Genomic DNA, 21,305 nt, shown 5'->3' with positions numbered 1-21,305 from the left:
GGAATTATAACTGATAAGTGCATCCGCCTGTCAGCTGAAAATGCTGACAGGCTGACTTATAAAAATTAACAAGGGCTAGATTGGGCCAGACTTCTCAACACCACCGAATGATAGCAGCATAAACTCAAGTCCAGTGTCTTTTTTTGGGAGGTCTATTCCCATGCACCTCTTCACACCCACACATGGGTATGCACTTCCTGATTTTGGTTATTTGCTGTTGTCCTCCTCCTCATCCTGAACCACCACATCACCAGGGTGACCATGGTCCGTGTTGCAACACCCACATAATTTTTTTTAAATGTGTTTATGATGCTCGTAAAAAAAATTTGTTATATAGTATGATCATGTTCGTCAACCCATGCACTTAGTGCATAGGCATTACAAGTATAAGAGACCCGCTCCTTTCTAATGGGAACATTTTTTTTTTTTTTTTAAATGAGACCCTCCACGTGTTTTCAAAGGGGTATTGGAGTGCCTCCAAATTTTTGGCAGCCCTTGCATTCACTGCGTAGGCAAACAGTATGGAAGACCCACCTCCTAATATTGGCAACCTTGTTTTCAAGAGGGCCTCCTGTACGTCTCTTCAAAGGGGTATTGGGGTGCATCCAAATTTTGGGCAGCCCTGCCAATCACTGCATACGCAATAGTAGTATAGGAGACCCATTTTTTAATAATGGGAATAACAAGCCATAGCCGGCTGATAGATGAATAGTAAAGGTCACCTGGTGGCCCTATAAATATAGGCTTTGTGACTTTTAGAGTTCCTCCTTCATATATGAAACAGGATGTGTCTGATGATGGGCCACACACACCATATGGTCAGATAAGGTTGTAAAATGCTAAAAATGACATTTCCTAGTGAATGCATTTTTCTTGGTTGAAATCAATGCTAAAGTTGAAAAACGCATCAAAAACACTAAGTGTACACATAGCCCAAGGTGTGGAGGAGCATTTTTGTTTTTGGTTATTTATTTTGCCTTATATACAAGTCATTACCCTGGAAAGGATGTTCCTTAACATATTTCCCAGGAAAATCCATTTTCATTTTTTTTTGTATGTTTTATTGTGAGTCTGTAAAAGTGGCATAAGACTGACAACATTGTTCACCGAAATGACCTGGGAGTCAGAAATGCTTCCAGGGGTCTTCCCCATGCTGTTCCCATGTCATTTGAGCATTGTTCCCATCGATTTCCTCAATTTCTAGTCCCACTGCAGACCGCCGGGGGGGCCGCCAGAAAAATGCTCGAGTTTCCCATAAACTTACATTGGGCTCATTGCTTGGGTCGAGCACCCTGAGCACTTCAATTTGCTCAACACGAGCATTTTAGTGCTCGCCCATCACTAATTATTAGTGATGAGCGAGTATGCTCGTTGCTCGGGTTTTCCTAAGCACGCTCGGGTAGTCTCCGAGTATTTATGACTGCTCGGAGATTTAGCTTTCATCGTGGCAGCCGAATGATTTACAGCTACTAGCCAGCTTGATTACATGTGGGGATTCCCAGGCAACCTCCACATGTGCTTAGCCTGGCTAGTAGTTGTAAATCATTCTGCTGCTGCGATGAAAACTAAATCTCAGAACACTAACAAATACTTGGAGATCACCAGAGCATGCTCAGGAAAACCCGAGCAATGAGTACACTCGCTCATCACTACTAATTATCACTAACAGCGCTGGGTTGCACAAAGCGCATTGACACAACATATTTGTCCTCTCTATAGGACATACTACAAAATAAAAATAAATAAATCAATAACAGGAGTATGCTGCCTTTCCAATGCAAAATCACGGCAAAATGCATCATGATTGGGTAAAAGAGGAAAAAAAATTAATTCCATAGATTCATAAGCTCTTTAAAGATAACAAATATTGAAGACAATCCATTTTGTCGCTGGTATATTTGACTATTATTTTATGTGAATACAAACCATTTGATGTGGATATGAAGAACTTCTACAAGCAGCCAGAAAAACAAGAAAAGACCAAAATGACATGTTACACAAAACTAATTTAATCAGTAAATTTTCTGCTTCATGGAATTAATTGCATAATAGCAAATTATATGTGGATGACATATTTAAGCCTTAATAATTGCTTTCCCAGTATTCTCTCCTTTGAGCATTCCAATGAATCCAGCCGGCATGTTCTCAAAACCATTGGTGATGTGTTCATGATATTTCACCTTGCCCTAAAAGAAAATAACGCCATAACTTAATTCTGTACAAATATAGAAGCACATCTACACTGACCAGTCTAATTAAGTGATCTCTCAAGTACCGACATGTAATAAAAGTTAGCAGTTTTACTTTATACATCCTACAATGTAGATTATATATATATATATATATATATATATATATATATATATATATATATATATATATATATATATATACATATTTTTTTTTATTGCAGTTTTGCAGAACCCCTTTAATGAAAGTCTACTTATCAGACTACATTATTTTACATTGAAGTTTATCTGACGTTTCAGGTGAACTTGCGGCATAATATCTGCGTTGGCCATTCGCTTCTCCTCTCTCCACGGAATCTTATCGGAGCTGTTATTTCCATCTCAGTAATGAGAAAATCTGTATTCACTAAACACAGATTTTAGCCATGAATTCAGATTGAAAGAGGAGTCAGGCTTGAGAAAAAAGTGGATTTCTTTGATGTAATATACTGTATGTAACAAAGTATTCTAGCTTCACTTTTCATGCTGATTTAGAGTGGGAAAAAAATACATACATGAAACAATGGTTACTCTTTAAAAGGGAACTGGTTACTTGATTCATGCCATCCAAACCACAGACAGCATGGATCAGATCCTGGCACTGCGATTGTAGAAAGGTAGATCTTCCCTGAAACCCTCTAGTGTTTAAGAAAAATCCACCGCTGGCATCTTCAAACCAATTTTTTCTCTGAAATGCCAGTGTTTCAGAGAACAATATAACTTGCTGCAATCTTGTAGGCAGCTTCTGATTCATGCCGTCAAGGATTTGGGCATCATAAACAGATTGCATCTTTAACCCCTTCACGCCGCAGCCCTTTTTGTTTTTCCGTTTGTTTTCGCTCCTCTTTTCCAGAGCCTTAACTTTAAATTTTTCAATCAATATGGCCATGTGAGGCTAAGCTCACATTTGTGTATGTGTCCTCAGCGTATCGTCTGCATGCGCAAACACATTCCAAAACGCATGCAAAAGCATACTTACGCCTGCACATCATCTTGTGCATGACACAAACCAAAACGCTGCGTGTGCATGCGTTTACATGCGTTTTGGCATGCGTTTGCATTTTTTATGCGCACGGTGGAGGCGGTGACATCATTTACTGGACATGCGCAGTCTAAAGTATGCATGCATATTTAACATATGCGTACACGTCCTTGCGTACCAATGCGTTCCCATAGACAGTAATGTGTTTTTTGGATGCAATCGTCCACATGCGGACAATTGCAAAATTTTTGACGCCTCAAAAAAATGCAACATGTGTTTGCTGGACCCTGCCGCACACCTCAAAACAACACATGCGTACACATCCGCAAGCGAGCGCATGCAAAAACATGTCCCTGCGTACATAATGTTAAAGATATATACGCATGAAGCATGTGGATCGATGCAGATCGTACGCTGCAGAGATGAAATGTGAACCCGGCCTGAGGGCTTGTTTTTTGCAGCACAAGTTGTATTTTTGAACGAAACCATTGATTTTACTATATTGTGTACTGAACAATGAGGAAAAAAATTCCAAGTGCAGTGAAATTGCAAAAAAAGTGCAATTCCACAACTGTTTTTTGGATTTTTTTTTTTACCATGTCCACCAAATAGTAAAATTGACCTGCCATTATGATTCTCCAGGTTATTATGAGTTCGTAGATATCAAACATTTATAGGTTCTTTTTTAAGTGGCGAAAAAAAAACAAAACTATTTATATATTGTAAGAAAAAGAAAATTTGTGTCATTTTACAAGATCTGTAGCTTCTCCATTTTTGTGATCTGGTGCGGGTTGAGGGCTTATATTTTGCGCGCCGAGCTATCGTTTTTATTGATAACATTTTGGTGTAGATCAGATCTTTTAATCACCCATTATTGCATTTTATTGCAATGTTGCGGCAACCAAAAAAAGGTAATTCTGGCATTTTGACTTTTTTAGTACTCCGTTTACTCATCGGACTAATTCTTTGCATATCTTGATAGATCGGGCGATTATGAATGCGGCAATACCAAATGTGTATATATTTTTTGCTTTATTTTGAATGGGGCGAATACGGGGTGATTTGAACTTTTATATTTTTTATTATTTTTAAAACTTTTTTTTCCCACTTTTCATTTGCTTCAATAGTGTTTATGGGAGACTGACTGAAAGGTGCGATAACCCGATCACCTCTGCTACACACAGAAGATGATCAGATCGCCTGTGTGTAGCAGAAATGCTCACTTGCTATGAGCGCTGACCGCTGGGAAGTGCTCATAGCAATCCTTCATTGACAACAGATGTCTGGTGCAGATCCCGGGTTGTCATGCCAACCCATTGGCGACACATGGTCATGTGACACGGGCACCAATAAGGGGGGAATTTGTGACATGGTTCCGGCGCGATCACATTAAATGCCGATGACCGAGATTGACAGCAGCATTTAACAGGTTAACAGCTGCGGGTGGATTGCGATTCCACCCGAGGCAGTTAGGGGCATATGTCAGCTGTTCAAAACAGTACTGACATGTGCCGGGAAAGATGTGGGCTCAGCACCAGAGCCCATTCAAAAAGGGAGAGAAACAACATGCGCTGTACATGTACGCATGCCGTGAAGGGGCTAAAGTTTTTATCCTCTTAATAAATTGAAGTCATCATATTATATAGCACTGTGTACACACAATTGCTCCTTTAGCCTTTCTACCCAGCTAATTCTTCTCTTCTCCATGAGTTCTATGACATCGCATGATTAAAAACTGACTAGCTGAATCTTTCTAAGCTCTATGTAGACACAGGAGGACTCTTTTTCCCTGCATGAATCATTACTGCAAGAGGCCCTACTGGTGGGGAGGGGGGGGGAGAGGGAGCAGCTGGGTCAGGAGACTAAGCGAAGGAAGACTCATCCAGGAAAAATAGACTTCCTGTTTTCTACATAGAGCAAAGAAAAGAGAACAATTAACTGGGTAGAAAGGCAGAATGAGAAATTGTAAGTTTACAGTGTTATCTAATATGATGATTGCAACTAATAGAGGATAAAAACTTTAATGGGAGGGCTTCAATTTACCTTCTGTAAAGGAGAATTTCTCAGGTCCTGTTTTGCTCTTTATTCATCAGCCACTACTGCAGTTTTTAAAATGGAATTTAGAACTACTACTTGTAGCTCAATTTCAAGTGTCTTACATGGCTTAATTGAGGTTTCTGAAAACAGGGCCTTTGAAGTCCTTTAGGATAGGGAACATCATATCAAACCATATAAGATGGGTACAAGGCACTGATTGATTTTACTTGGCAGTGTCTCCACTCCGATTAGAAGGGCTTTAAACCAATTTTCTGCAAAGTGAAACATCAAATTGGGCAAATGACACCTTTGAAGACTTCTGGAACAGAGCCATCGGCTGCTGAAGGAAAAAACTAAAACAAAACACCATTACATGTTCCTTTTAAAAAGGGGTTGATTTATTCAGATTTCTCCTCTCTCATATGCAGCTTGTCTGGCTCTTAGGCTAGGTTCACATTGCGTCAAGTACATGGCGTTAAACGGATCCGTTAAACGCATGTACAGAAAAGGAGCCAAATTTGTGTAAAAATCGTTGTCACGGTAACGCTTGCGTTAACGCACGTGATCGCGTTTTTCTCATTTGGATGTCCATTAGCGAAGTATCCGTTTGTCTGCGTTTGTCACTGTCAATAAAGTTATTTTTTTTTTTTTTTAAGATAGTTGATATATAGATAGTAGATAGATAGTTGTTAGATAGAAGTTATTAGATAGATGATAGATAAATAGTTTAGAAATAGTGTATAGATAGTTGAGAGTTGAGAGATAGATAGTAGACAACAAGTGGATAGGTAGATAGGATATGTGTGTGGAAATGTGTGGGTGGAAATGTGTGGGTGGGATAGTCCTCCTTTAATGGCCGAAATCAGATTTCCTGTCACATGACCACATGGACCACCCTCAAACGCTAATAAAACGTGTGGTTCTATTTGGAAATTTTTCATGATTTGCGTCTGGCTGCGTTTGCCATAGCCTTCTATGCCAGAATGAACGCTTCGGTTAGTATTGCGTTAGCTTAGCCGGACCCGAAAACGCTGCAAGCCGCGTTCCAAGGTCCGTCAGAAAAAAACGTTATGTGATAAACGCATGCCAATTTTGGCATGCGTCAGACAATGCAAGTCTATGGGCGCGTTAGTATGTGTGTTATATTGCGTTTTCAGTACTTAAAAACGTGTCCGTTAGACGGACTCACCTAGTGCAATGTGAACCTAGCCTTAGCAGGATTTTCTAAAGTCGGATCAATGGTGATCAGCTATTGTGTTGTGTTAAAAGTAGCGGTCTGTCATGCATTTTCACTGCAGCGACACGAATACTATTGAACCTTGGTAGTTCATGCCTTCTACAGTTATAGCCGAAAAAGTGTTGGCACCCTTGAAAGTGTTCCAGAAAATGAAGTATTTCTCCTAGAAAATTACTACAATTATACAGCTTTTGTTATACACTTTTTTTTTTCGTGATCCAATACACAAAGAAAATAAAGACAAATTGCACAATTTTCACACAAACCCCACAAAAAAAGGCTGGACAAAATTGTTGGCACCCTCAACTTAATATTTGGTTGCATATCACTTGGAATAAATAACGTCAATTAATGGCTTACTAAAACCATCAACAAGCTTCTCACACCTCCCTACTGGAATTTTGGACCACTCTTTTGCAAACTGCTCCAGGTCTCTCATATTTGAAGGGTGCCTTCTCCCAACAGCAATTTCAAGATCCTTCCACAAGTGTTCGATGGGATTTAGATCCGGACTCATTGTCGTCCATTTCAGAACTCTACAGCGCTTTGTTTCCATCCATTGCTGGGAGCTTCTTAACCCCTTAATGACCAGAGTTATTTTCGATTTTGCGTTTTTTGCTCCCCTTCTTCCCAGAGCCATAACTATTTTTTTGTCAAAATGGTCATGTGAGGGCTTGTGTTTTGCGGGATGTGTTGTACTTTTAAATGATTCCACTGGTTTTAACATATCGTGTACTGGAAAACGGGAAAAAAGTTCCAAGTGCAGTGAAATTGCAAAAAAGTGCAATTCCACAGTCTTTATTTTTTTCTATTTAATTTTGTATTTTACGATGTTCATCTGACCTGCCATTACGATTCTCCAGGTCATTACAAGTTCATAGACACCAAACATGTCTAGGTTCTTTATTTAAGTGGTGAAAAAAAGATGCCATTTCCCCGAGACCTGTAGCGTCTCTATTTTTTTGTGATTTTGGGGTTGGGTGAGGGCTTATATTTTGCGCGCCGAGCTGATGTTAAATTTTTTTTTATTCATACCATTTTGGTGTTGATACGATCTTTCAATCGCCTGTTATTGCAAGGTAGCGGTGACAAAAAAAATGTAATTCTGACGTTTTTAATTTTTTTCTCGTTATAACATTTAGGGATTGGGTAAAAAAAAAATTTATATTCATAGATCGAGCGATTCGGAACGCGGCAATACAAAACGTGTACTTTTTTATTGTTTTAGGGTGGTTTCACACTTGCGTTTTTGTCTGCAGCGTTTTTTGCACAAAAAAACGCATGCGTTTTTTTTCCTATATTTAACATTGAAAACGCATGCGTTTTTTGTTGTACGCGTTTGGTCGCATTTTGAAACGCATGCTTTTTTTGCTGCATGCGTTCTTTTTCAGAAATGCAACTTGAAGTATTTTTGAGAGGCTTTTTTTGACACATAAACGCATGCGTTTTTAAAGCAAACAAACGCATGTGCTTAAAAACGCATGCGTTTTTATAAAAAAAAACAGAAAACACACTGATATGCCACCCCCCACCATAAAGGTGATAAAGGGATCCTAATCCTAACCCTAAAGGGATCCTAACCCTAACGGAATCCTAACCCTAACCCTAACGGGATCCTAACCCTACCCCTAACCCTAAAGGGATCCTAACCCTAACGGGATCCTAACCCTAACCATAACTATTTCTGTTTATAGTGGGTTTTTTACTTTATTTTGATGATTGGCAGCTGTCACACATTTCTCAGCATGCGTTAAAAAAACGCAAACGCATGAAAAAACGCATGTAAACGCGTCAAAACGCGGCGTTTTTTTCACCACATGCAAAAATGCACGCATCAAAAAAACGCATGCATTTTGAAACGCAAGTGTGAAACCATTTTGAATGGGGCGAAAGGGAGGGGGGCAATTTGAGTTAAAAAAAATATATATTTTTCCCACTTTTTGAATGCTTCAACAGTCTCCATGGGAGACTAGAAGCTGCACGACTTTGATTGGATTTGCTACATACAAGTGATGATCAGATCGCCTGTATGTAGCAGAAATGCTCACTTGCTATGAGCGCCGACCACCGGGCAATCTGGCTTTGACAACTATAGAGGTCTGCAGCAGACCTATGGTTGTCATGTCAACCCATAGGTGACCCGCACTCACATGACAAGGGGGGGGGGTCATCAATGGGCGGGATTTCTGGTGCACTGACAGCGGCATTTAGCTAGTTAACAGCTGCAGGAAAATGGAGGCATCTTATAGTCCGTATGCAGGCTTACCAGGGGGTTGCTGCGATGGTGGAGCAGTGTCCGTTCCTTAGGAAGTCGGTGGTGGCATTCGTGTGGTGATTCTGCTTGCCAGATGTCAGTGGTGAGCATAGCTGAGTGCATCATTGGTTTCTAGGCAGCAATTTTCCTGAAGCAATAGGCCGCCTCCAGCAGCGCATGCACAAATGAAGATCTCGCCCCAACGCACTCACCGCCTCCAGCGGCTACTTTCCTGAGGCTGTAGGCTTCAGGGAAATGACTGCTGGAGGACGTGTATTCGCAGATTGAGTTTTCAGCTGGGCCGAGATCACAAATTGAGCATGCGATGCCTCCTGCAGCCCACGGCTTCAGGAAAATGACTGCCGGGAAAACAATGATGTACTTCTCTCTATTCACAGCCGACACCATGCCTCAGTATCGCCACACTGCTGCTGGCTTCCTGAGGAAGGGACTCATCTCCATACAACACACTCTGCCTGACTGCCAACACCAGGCCCACAGTATCGCACCACTGGGATACCCTCTCCTCCCATCCACTGATTCCTGAGGAAGGGACATGCCTCCTGTGTCTCCGCTCCACCACCACTGGCCCCCAGGTAAGGTACTTTGTATTTGAACTATAATATGGACCCTCATCTTATAAGAATTAATTCTTTCCTATTTCACACCCCAAAATTTGTGGTGCGTTTTATGATCTGGTGAGTCTTCTAATCTGAAAAATATGGACATAAATTACTCCTGTGTCAGGAACAGTCATTAACATACAAAAGAAATTTATCAGGGGAGAAAATTATCCATAGAAATAGAGAAGATGCCACAATGTAGAAACCACACTGTAATCGTGAAATCAGTAAACACAGAACTTTTACAATACACATTTGAGGAACACATAAGGTCCTAATGGAATATCTGAATTTCCATATTCATGTAATACCCACCAATTACCAGATATAACATTGTAATTACCTCCAAAACCCATTGAAGGAGTTCTTTTTGTCCTTCTTGGTACCGATTTGCCCAGCGCGTTACAATGAAGCCTTCCATGCAGAGTTGCTTAAAAAGAAGAGTGGGTTGTATATAAGGCCCTGTAAAAGACGCAGAACAAAATGAGACATAATTAGTTTACTACTAGTCTTATTAGGTGAATTACCAAGAATTGCCTAAATTTTCATGCGTCTTTTAAAATAAGATCTCCATATTTGAGAGAAAAGGCCTAAATGTGAGAGACATTACAAGAAGTCTTAGAGCACAGGACAATGCTTTTTATAGGGCTCTTGTTTCACTCCACTATAAAGGCAGGGGCAAACCACTGTAGATTTTCTCATCCAAGCAAATAACACTCTGATCAAACTCTGGTCAGCATAGTCATGCCATGAAGAAGGATCATAATTGATCTGAAACACATAGCATATCTACACTGTCCTGTTGATATGTTTTGTGGATTGTTTATTAAAGCCATACACTATTTCATTTGGATTGAGGGAGCTGGGCGTTTGATCGTTTTCCTCTCATTGCACATAGATCGTGTGATCCATGCTTCTGGTTGTGAATGATCTGGACTTTAATCAGTGTAATGTGATCCGATTTTCTTAGATCAGAATTTGAGCACACTGAGGAGAAGATGGAGAACAAAATTTCTCCATCTTCTCTATTGTGTTAGGCCGGCATCACACTAGGCGAATTAAAATACGGTCCGTTATTTACGGCCGTAACACGCAGAAATGTTCCCAAAATAGTGATCCTTATGTCATCCGTAGGCAGGGTGTGGCAGCATATTTAGCGCATGTCATCCTCCGTATATGTAATCCGTATGGCATCCGTACTGTGAGATTTTCTCGCCGGCTTGCAAAACGACATACAATGGATCCATGGGCTCAAATATTCGTTAAAACATATACACAGTCAATATATCTTCTATATATATAATTGTCTAAGGGTTTTTCCGTCTGTGTCTGTCTGTCTGTGTCTGTCTGTCCTGGAAATCCCGCGTCTCTGATTGGTCGAGGCCGCCAGGCCTCGACCAATCAGCGACGGGCACAGCAACGATGATGTCATAGAGGACGTAGAAATCCCATGTTTCTGATTCAGCGACGGGCACAATATCGACGTAGATGTCATAATTAGGGTTGAGCGAAACGGGTCGTTCATTTTCAAAAGTCGCCGACTTTTGGCAAAGTCGGGTTTCATGAAACCCGACCCCTGTGCGGGGTCGGCCATGCGGTACGCGACTTTCGCGCCAAAGTCGCGTTTCAATGACGCGAAAAGCGCCATTTCTCAGCCAATGAAGGTGAACGCAGAGTGTGGGCAGCGTGATGACATAGGTCCTGGTCCCCACCATCTTAGAGAAGGGCATTGCAGTGATTGGCTTGCTGTCTGCGGCGTCACAGGGGCTATAAAGGGGCGTTCCCGCCGACCGCCATGTTACTGCTGCTGATCTGAGCTTAGGGAGAGGTTGCTGCCGCTTCGTCAGAAGCAGGGATAGCGTTAGGCAGGGTCCATTAACCCCCAAACCGCTTGTGCTGTAGCGATTTCCACTGTCCAACACCACCTTCGGTGTGCAGTGATAGTGGAAGCTACATTTTTTTTTTCTCAGCGCTGTAGCTCATTGGGCTGCCCTAGAAGGTTCCTGATTGCTGCATTGCTGTGTGTACGCCGCTGTGCAAACCAACTGCTTTTTTCAAAGCACAAATACTCTTGTTCCTTCCTTTCTGCACAGCTATCTTTTTTGTTTGTCCACACTTTTTATTTAATTTGTGCATCAGTCCACTCCTTATTGCTGCCTGCCATACCTGGCTGAGATTACTGCAGGGAGATAGTAATTGTAGGACAGTCCCTGTTTTTTTTTTGTGGGAGATTAAGATTGGCATTTCTGCTAGAGTGCCATCCCTGTGTGTGCCATCTCTCACTCAGTGGGCCATAGAAAGCCTATTTATTTTTTTGGTTGATTTGGGTTCTAAATTCTACCTGAAAAAATCATTTTATTTTATTTTGTTTCTAAAGTCTCCCTGAAAAAAAAAAAAAAAAAAAAAATCAGTGGGAGATTAATATTGCCCTTTCTGCTTGTGTGCCAGTCTTGACTCCTGGGTGTGCCATCTCTCTCAGATAGTGGGCCATAGAAAGCCTATTTATATTTTTGGTTGATTTGGGTTCTAAATTCTACCTGAAAAAAATCAATAAATCAATCAGTGGGAGATAAATATTGGCCTCTGGGCTTGTGTGCCACTCCTGACTCCTGTGTGTGCCATCTCTCACTCAGTGGGCCATAGAAAGCCTATTTTTTTTTTATTTGGTTTCTAAATTCTCCCTGAAAAAATCATTTTATTTTATTTGGTTTCTAAATTCATCCTGAAAAAATCATTTTATTTTATTTTGTTTCTAAAGTCTCCCTGAAAAAAAAAAAAAATGGGAGATTAATATTGACATTTGTGCTTGAGTGACAGTCCTGCGTGTGTGGCATCTCTGTGATTTGGTGCCACAGAAAACAGTGTGTAACATTGTGCCTGATTTTCCTTGCGGTCTCACCAACCTGAAAAGGGATATCGAAATCATACTGAAGTTATAGCTCACCGTGTAAGTTGTTTGACAGCAACAAATAAAGTTACTTTGGTTAAGTTTTTAAAACAATGAGGAAGTCTGGTGCAAGAGGTCGTGGCCGTGGGCGTTCATTGTCAGCTGGTAATGATGGTAGTGGAAGTGGAGCATCAGGTGGTCGTGGGAAAAAAAATATTCCACCTAAGTCTGGAGCTGTGGAGCCAGGTTCGTCGTCTGGCTACACAAGGCCTCGAACGCTCTCTTTTCTGGGAGTAGGAAAACCGCTTTTAAAGCCGGAGCAGCAGCAGCAAGTTTTGGCTTACCTTGCAGACTCAGCCTCTAGCTCTTTTGCCTCCTCTTCTGAAACTGGTAAATGTAAAAGCAGCGCGTCGTTTGTGGATGTTCACGGTCAGGGACAAGTCGCTTCCTTGTCCTCTTCAGCAAAAACAACAACAAGAGAGAAGGATGCAGCAGGCGACACAACGGGTTACTCCATGGAGCTCTTTACACATACCGTCCCTGGCTTAGAAAGTCAAACAGTTAACAGGCCATGCCCATTACAAGTAGATTCTGACATGGAGTGCACTGATGCACAGCCACAGCCAGACTACTATGCTGGTCCTTTGACTCAGACCACAACATTGCCCTCTCAGGGTACTGATCCACAATCAGACCCTGATGAGACTATGTTGCCCCGTCACGAACGCTATACCACCGACCGACACGGTGACATAGACGAAGTTGCACACGAGCTAGAAGAGGAGGTTATAGATGACCCAGTTGTTGACCCCGATTGGCAGCCATTGGGGGAACAGGGTGCAGGCGGCAGTAGTTCTGAAGCGGAGGTGGAGGAGGGGCCGCAGCAGGCATCAACATCGCAACAGGTTCCATCTGCCGGGCCCGTATCTGGCCCAAAACGCGTGGCAAAGCCAAAACCTGTTGGAGGACAGCGTGGCCATCCGGTTAAAGCTCAGTCTGCTATTCCTGAAAAGGGATCCGATGCTAGGAAGAGTGCAGTCTGGCATTTTTTTAAACAACATCCAATTGATCCGCACAAAGTCATCTGTCAAAAATGTTCAACTAGCTTAAGCAGAGGTCAGAATCTGAAAAGTCTCAATACAAGTTGCATGCATAGACATTTAACCACCATGCATTTGCAAGCCTGGACTAACTACCAAACGTCCCTTAAGGTTGTAGCACCCTCGGCCAATGAAGCTAGTCAGCAACGCCACATCCCTTCCGTCACTGTAAGGCCACCATTTTCCGCACCACCGGCAGTATCTGTGCAGGTTTCTTTGCCAGCCCAAAGCAGTCAGGGTCAGGGAATCACCAGTTTTGTAGGAGGAAATACTGCATCTAGGGCACTGGCGGAAACAATACCGTCTCCAACCGTCTCTCAGTCTGCCATGTCCACCGGCACACCCGCTAGTTCCACGATCTCCAGCTCTCCAGTTCAGCTCACCCTACATGAGACTCTGGTTAGAAAAAGGAAGTACTTATCCTCGCATCCGCGTACACAGGGTTTTAACGCCCACATAGCTAGACTAATCTCGTTAGAGATGATGCCCTACCGGTTACTTGAAAGCGAAGCTTTCAAAGCCCTGATGGAGTACGCTGAACCACGCTACGAGCTACCCAGTCGACACTTTTTTTCCAGAAAAGCCATCCCAGCCCTGCACCAGCATGTTAAAGAGCGCATCGTCCATGCACTCAGGCAATCTGTGAGTACAAAGGTGCACCTGACTACAGATGCATGGACCAGTAGGCATGGCCAGGGACGTTACGTGTCCATCACGGCACACTGGGTGAATGTGGTGGATGCAGGGTCCACAGGGGACATCAATTTCGGGACAGTTGTGCCTAGCCCACGGTCTAGGAAACAGTTGGCTGTAGGCGTTCGCACCCCCTCCTCCTCGTCCTCCTGCAGAAGCGAGAGCTCTTCCACAGACCGCAGTGGCCCAATCACTCCATCGGCAGCTGACACTGTTGCACACCAGTTGTCCCATTATGGGCCAGCTACTGGCAAGCGTCAGCAGGCTGTATTGGCTATGAAGTGTTTGGGCGACAACAGACACACCGCGGAAGTTCTGTCCGAGTTCTTGCAGAAAGAAACGCAGTCGTGGCTGGGCACAGTAGATCTTGAGGCAGGCAAGGTAGTGAGTGATAACGGAAGGAATTTCATGGCTGCCATCTCCCTTTCCCAACTGAAACACATTCCTTGCCTGGCTCACACCTTAAACCTGGTGGTGCAGTGCTTATTGAAAACTTATCCTGGGTTCTCCGACCTGCTCCTCAAAGTGCGTGGACTTTGCTCACATATCCGCCGTTCGCCTGTACGCTCCAGCCGTATGCAGACCTATCAGCGGTCTTTGAACCTTCCCCAGCATCGCCTAATCATAGACGTTGCAACAAGGTGGAACTCAACACTGCACATGCTTCAGATACTGTGCGAACAGAGGCGGGCTGCTATGTGGGAGGATACACATACACGGGCAGGCAGTAGAATGGCAGACATGGAGTTGTCAGGTGTGCAGTGGTCGAAGATACAAGACATGTGTCAAGTCCTTCAGTGTTTTGAGGAATGCACACGGCTGGTTAGTGCAGACAACGCCATAATAAGAATGAGCAACCCGCCTAATGTGTCTGCTGATGCAAAGTTTGACGCACATAAAGGATCAGGCGTTTGCACCAGAGGAAAGCCTTGTTGACAGTCAGCCATTGTCTGGTCAGGGCAGTGTACAGGACGAGTTAGCAGGCGAAGAGGAGGTGGAGGACGAGGAGGATGATGATGGGGATGAGTATATTTTTAATGAGGAAGCTTTCCCAGGGGCACTGGAAATTGGTTGCGTGGCAAGGCCGGGTTCTGGTTTTTTGAGGGACACAAGTGACGTAGATTTGCCTGAAACTGCCCCTCAACCAATCACAACCGCAGATTTGACAACTGAAACTTTGGCCCACATGGCGGATTATGCCTTACGTATCCTCAAAAGGGACACACGCATTACTAAAATGATGAACGATGACGATTACTGGTTGGCCTGCCTTCTTGATCCTCGCTATAAAGGCAAATTGCAAAATATTATGCCACATGAGAACTTGGAACTAATATTAGCAACCAAACAATCAACTCTTGTTGACCGTTTGCTTCAGGCATTCCCAGCACACAGCGCCTGTGATCGTTCTCACACGAGCTCCAGGGGGCAGCAGACCAGGCGTGTTAGGGGTGCACACATCAGAAGTGGCGTTGGACAGAGGGGTTTTCTAACCAGGTTGTGGAGTGATTTTGCTATGACCGCAGACAGGACAGGTACTGCTGCATCAATTCAAAGTGACAGGAGACAACATTTGTCCAGTATGGTTACAAACTATTTTTCATCCCTTATCGATGTTCTCCCTCAACCGTCATTCCCATTTGATTACTGAGCATCAAAATTAGACACCTGGCCAGAATTGGCAGAATATGCATTGCAGGAGCTTGCTTGCCCGGCAGCTAGTGTGCTATCAGAAAGAGTATTCAGTGCTGCAGGTTCAATATTAACCGTAAAAAGGACTCGTCTGGCTACCCAAAATGTTGATGATCTAACATTCATTAAAATGAACCACAACTGGATTTCGAATTCTTTTGCCCCACCTTGCCCGGCCGACACCTAGCTTTCCTATGAAAAGCTCTTGCCTGTGGACTACTGTGAATTACTTTTCTAATGTCTAATTTGCTGCAGCTGATTGTCCAGCATACGACATGTGTACACCTCCCTAAATGGTCAAACTCCCCACACGGGGCCGTGGTATCGCCACTTGGCGCAAGCACCCGTGAGAGTGCTGTTTGTCTGAAGAGGTGGGTGTGCCCGCTTTTGGTCGACAGCACTGCCACTGGGTCACTCATAGTACAATAAAGTGTCTCTGGCGGTGGTGGTGCGCACCCAACGTCAGACACTGTTGTAACATGAGGGGCCCTGGGCCTGTACCGCCGGCCACAAGAGAGTTCACGCACCCCCAGGTCAAACATTGCTCTACCACTTCCACAGTTATCTCTCACACTTCCACCAATGTTTAGTCTATGTGCTGACATCCTTCCATTCCTGCCACTGACAATAACATTGTGTTGACATGTATGATGGTACTTAACATAGTCAGGGGCAGTGTCCTCTATTTACCATAGTAAATACTTTGCGCTAAATTAGTAGGTCTGAAACTACACAGATGATCCCACCCCTGTACCTAATGATTGCACCCTTTAGTGTTTTCGTTTTGTTTTAATGCGAGACATTCACATTTATTTATTGTTTTGGACTACTAACTGGCAGACACTCATTACAATCGGCCTCCGCTGACCAGACCACTGCTGCCCGTGTACCCCTGGAACCAATTTTAAATTGCCTACAGCCAGCCCAATTTATTATGTTAGGCCTTCGAAGCCTGTCTGCGGTCCCTCCTTCCACTAGGCCTCCACTGACCTGTCTACTGATGCCCGTGTACCCCTGGAACCAATTATAAAGTGCCTACAGCCTGTCCAATTTTATTATGTTAGGCCTTCGAAGCCTGTCTGCGGTCCCTCCTTCCACTAGGCCTCCACTGACCTGTCTACTGCTGCCCGTGTACCCCTGGAACCAATTATAAAGTGCCTACAGCCTGTCCAATTTTATTATGTTAGGCCTTCGAAGCCTGTCTGCGGCCCATTCTTTCTACTACTACTACACTGACCAGTCTACTGCTGCCCGTGTACCCCTTGAACCAATGTTAAAGTGCCTACAGCCCAATATTTTTTTATGTTAGGCCTTCGAAGCCTGTCTGCGGCCCGTTCTTTCTACTACTCCTCCACTGACCAGACCACTGCTGCCCGTGTACCCCTGGAACCTATTTTTAATTGCATAGAGCATCCTTTTTTAAATAGTAGGCGTACAAAGTCTGTCTGCGGTCCACTATTGAAATTGTCCTCCACTGCCCAGAGCAATGCTGCCTGTGTACCCCTGTAACCTTTTTTAAGCTGCAGTGAGCCACATTTTTGGTTTAAGGCCTACTACCTGTGTCTGTCTGCGCCACTCAGTTCAGCTGTGTTCCTTTGAAAAAAGCTGAGCGTCAATAGTATTGTTTTCAGCCTCTAGAAATTTTAAAACTGCATTGGGGCTACAACTTTGGTAGGGCCTACTAACGGTGTCTGCCGCCCCAAAGTGTTCCCCAGGTTTCGTCCACATTGCTTCGATCTTCCTACTCTCGTTTAGTAGTTGGTGAAAACTACACTGCATTAGGCCTACAAATTGGGTATGGGGTGTAGAGACGGTGTGTTCCACTCCAAGGTGTTCCCCAGGTTTCCTCTCCATTGCTTCAATCTTAATGCTCTCGTTTAGTAGTTGTTGGAAACTACACTGCATTAGGCCTACAAATTGGGTATGGGGTGTGGAGACGGTGTCTTCCACTCCAAGGTGTTCTCCAGGTTGCCTTTCCTGAGCTTCTATCTTCAGGCTCTTGTTAAATAGTGGTTAAATGGAACAACTGCATTTGGCCTACTAGTTGGGTTGGGGCCTACTATCGGTGTCTGCCACTCCTTGCTGTTCTCCTCCACTGAACAAAGCTGTGCCGCCTGTTTACTACGGTTGCCAATTTTGAACTGCATTTCGACTACTTACTGATTTGAGCCTACTCTCTGTGTCAGCCTCTCATTCCAGTTGTCCTCCACTGCAATGCCCCTGGTTAGTCCTGTGTTACCAATTTTGAACTGCATTTAGCCAACTTTATTCTTTGGGCCTATATCTGTGTTTCCTCCTCATCCTGCCCATTGCCCAGCCAGTGATAGATGAGTCTGCTGGTACATTGACCCATAACGCAACATTCCTCGTGCACGCTACACAACAAGATTGTGACCCTGCTAAAAGTCAGGTTCCTCTTCCCGCATACCATACCACCTTACATGGGGACAAAGAGGAAGGTGCAGATGAAAGTGCAGGTTCCTTCATCAGGTGGGGGGAGGAATACTAGTTGGCGACGTCACTGGCACAGGGCCTCTCATAGTACGCAAAAGTGTTGCTGCCAGTGGGAGGCGCCCCGCCGTGCAAACACACCGCTGTACTTTGAGGGGCCCGGTGCCAGTGCCAATGCCAACGAGTGGGCCCCCCCTGCTTGCTCAGGATCACAGCACTTGCAAAGTTGAAATACTTACCTCTCCCTGCTCCACTGCCGTGACGTGGTCCAGATTTCCTGGGCCCACTAATTACTTGAACCAGCCCTACCACCCACAACTTTAGCCAAATGACCCCCCAATTTCAAATGCCTTCCAATTATTATAAGGTAAATTACGATTGACAAGCTTCTGTAACAAGAATGGATGTTTTTGCCATTAAAATGGGCAGTGTAGATGTTTTCCTGGCCTCCACTCACTGCCGACTATGCTCCCCCATTGACTTGCATTGGGTTTCGTGTTTCGGTCGATCCCCGACTTTTCGCGATAATCGGCCGATTCCCCTCGACTCGACTTCTAAGATAGTCGGGTTTCGCGAAACACGGCTCGACTCTAAAAAGGTCAAGGTCGCTCAACCCTAGTCATAATGGTTGCCATGGCGACGATGATGTCATAAAGGTTGCCTCGACCAATCAGCGATGGGCACAATCTGCCGCGAATTCTGGAATCATCATTGTCCATATACTACGGGGACATGCATATTCTAGAATACCCGATGCGTTAGAATCGGGCCACAATCATATATATATATATGTGCCCGTCGCTGATTGGTCGAAGCAACCTTTATGAAATTGTCGCCATGGCAACCTGTTGCGAGTTCTGTTTTTGGGCTTCTTCTGGTGGTTACTGATGGTACTGGGTGACTTGTGTTCTCTGCGGTCTCTGGTGTCCACCTGTTCCATCAGGATATGGGAGTTTCCTATTTAACCTGGCTTTCTTGTCATTTCCTCGCCGGCTATCAATGTAATCAGTGTGTCTTTTTACCTCTGCTACCTGCTTCTGTAATCTTCAGGACAAGCTAAGTTTTGATTTTCCTGTTCCACGTTTTGCTTATTTTTTGTCTTAGTCCAGCTTGCAGATATGTGATTCCTTGCTGCTGGTTGCTCTAGTGGGCTGAAATTACTCCTCATGTTCCATGAGTTGGCACATGAGTACAAGTAATTTCAGGATGGTTTTTTGAAGGGTTTTTCGCTGACCGCGCAGTTCACTTTTGTATCCTCTGCTATCTAGCTTTAGCGGGCCTCATTTTGCTGATTCTGTTTTCATAACTACGTATGTGCTTTCCTCTTATTTCACCGTTATTACATGTGGGGGGCTGCTATTTCTGTGGGGTGTTTCTCTGGAGGCAAGTGAGGTCTGTGTTTCTTCTAATAGGGGAAGTTAGTCCTTCGGCTGGCGCGAGATGTCTAGGAATCATCGTAGGCACGTTCCCCGGCTACTGCTAGTTGTGTGTTTAGGTTCAGGATCGCGGTCAGCTCAGTTTCCATCACCCTAGAGCTCGTTTTGTTTTTTGTGCTTGTCCTTTTGTGATCCCCTGCCATTGGGATCATGACAGCAACCATTATGACATCTGAATCAGAAACGTGGGATTTCTACGTCCTTTATGACATCATCGTCGCTGTGCCCGTTGCCGATTGGTCGAGACCTGGCGGCCTCGACCAGAGACGCGGGATTTCTATGTCGATGCTGTGCCGGTCTCTGATTGGTCGAGGCCGCCAGGCCCCGACCAATCAGAGAGGCGGGATTTCCAGGACAGACAGACGGAAAAACCCTTAGACAATTTATATATATATACAGTGGGGCAAAAAAGTATTTAGTCAGTCAGCAATAGTGCAAGTTCCACTACTTAAAAAGATGAGAGGCGTCTGTAATTTACATCATAGGTAGACCTCAACTATGGGAGACAAACTGAGAAAAAAAAATCCAGAAAATCACATTGTCTGTTTTTATAACATTTTATTTGCATATTATGGTGGAAAATAAGTATTTGGTCAGAAACAAACAATCAAGATTTCTGGCTCTCACAGACCTTTAACTTCTTCTTTAAGAGTCTCCTCTTTCCTCCACTCATTACCTGTAGTAATGGCACCTGTTTAAAGTTGTTATCAGTATAAAAAGACACCTGTGCACACCCTCAAACAGTCTGACTCCAAACTCCACTATGGTGAAGACCAAAGAGCTGTCAAAGGACACCAGAAACAAAATTGTAGCCCTGCACCAGGCTGGGAAGACTGAATCTGCAATAGCCAACCAGCTTGGAGTGAAGAAATCAACAGTGGGAGCAATAATTAGAAAATGGAAGACATACAAGACCACTGATAATCTCCCTCGATCTGGGTCTCCATGCAAAATCCCACCCCGTGGGGTCAGAATGATCACAAGAACGGTGAGCAAAAATCCCAGAACCACGCGGGGGGACCTAGTGAATGAACTGCAGAGAGCTGGGACCAATGTAACAAGGCCTACCATAAGTAACACACTACGCCACCATGGACTCAGATCCTGCAGTGCCAGACGTGTCCCACTGCTTAAGCCAGTACATGTCCGGGCCCATCTGAAGTTTGCTAGAGAGCATTTGGATGATCCAGAGGAGTTTTGGGAGAATGTCCTATGGTCTGATGAAACCAAACTGGAACTGTTTGGTAGAAACACAACTTGTCGTGTTTGGAGGAAAAAGAATACTGAGTTGCATCCATCAAACACCATACCTACTGTAAAGCATGGTGGTGGAAACATCTTGCTTTGGGGCTGTTTCTCTGCAAAGGGGCCAGGACGACTGATCCGGGTACATGAAAGAATGAATGGGGCCATGTATCGTGAGATTTTGAGTGCAAACCTCCTTCCATCAGCAAGGGCATTGAAGATGAAACGTGGCTGGGTCTTTCAACATGACAATGATCCTAAGCACACCGCCAGGGCAACGGAGTGGCTTCGTAAGAAGCATTTCAAGGTCCTGGAGTGGCCTAGCCAGTCTCCAGATCTCAACCCTATAGAAAACCTTTGGAGGGTGTTGAAAGTCCGTGTTGCCAAGCGAAAAGCCAAAAACATCACTGCTCTAGAGGAGATCTGCATGGAGGAATGGG

General features: G+C 44.1%; 1 protein-coding gene across 1 annotated transcript in view; it reads right to left on the bottom strand.

Annotated features, from left to right (window-relative positions):
* Window positions 1-1,986: 1,986 nt before the first annotated feature.
* The window catches only part of LOC138676820 (prostaglandin reductase 1-like), a 79,701-nt gene continuing 60,382 nt past the window's right edge, over window positions 1,987-21,305 (bottom strand). The window contains exons 9-10 of the mRNA XM_069766472.1: window positions 9,705-9,823; window positions 1,987-2,186 (exon numbers count right to left, since the gene is read on the bottom strand). Coding sequence (XP_069622573.1) covers window positions 2,076-2,186; window positions 9,705-9,823 — 230 coding nt within the window. The 3' untranslated portion in view covers window positions 1,987-2,075. The remainder of the gene's footprint in view (window positions 2,187-9,704; window positions 9,824-21,305) is intronic.

The sequence above is a fragment of the Ranitomeya imitator genome, chromosome 1 (genome assembly GCF_032444005.1).
Source record: "Ranitomeya imitator isolate aRanImi1 chromosome 1, aRanImi1.pri, whole genome shotgun sequence".
Classification (NCBI taxonomy): Eukaryota; Metazoa; Chordata; class Amphibia; order Anura; family Dendrobatidae; genus Ranitomeya; species Ranitomeya imitator.
This window is presented reverse-complemented; position numbering and strand designations above follow the sequence as displayed.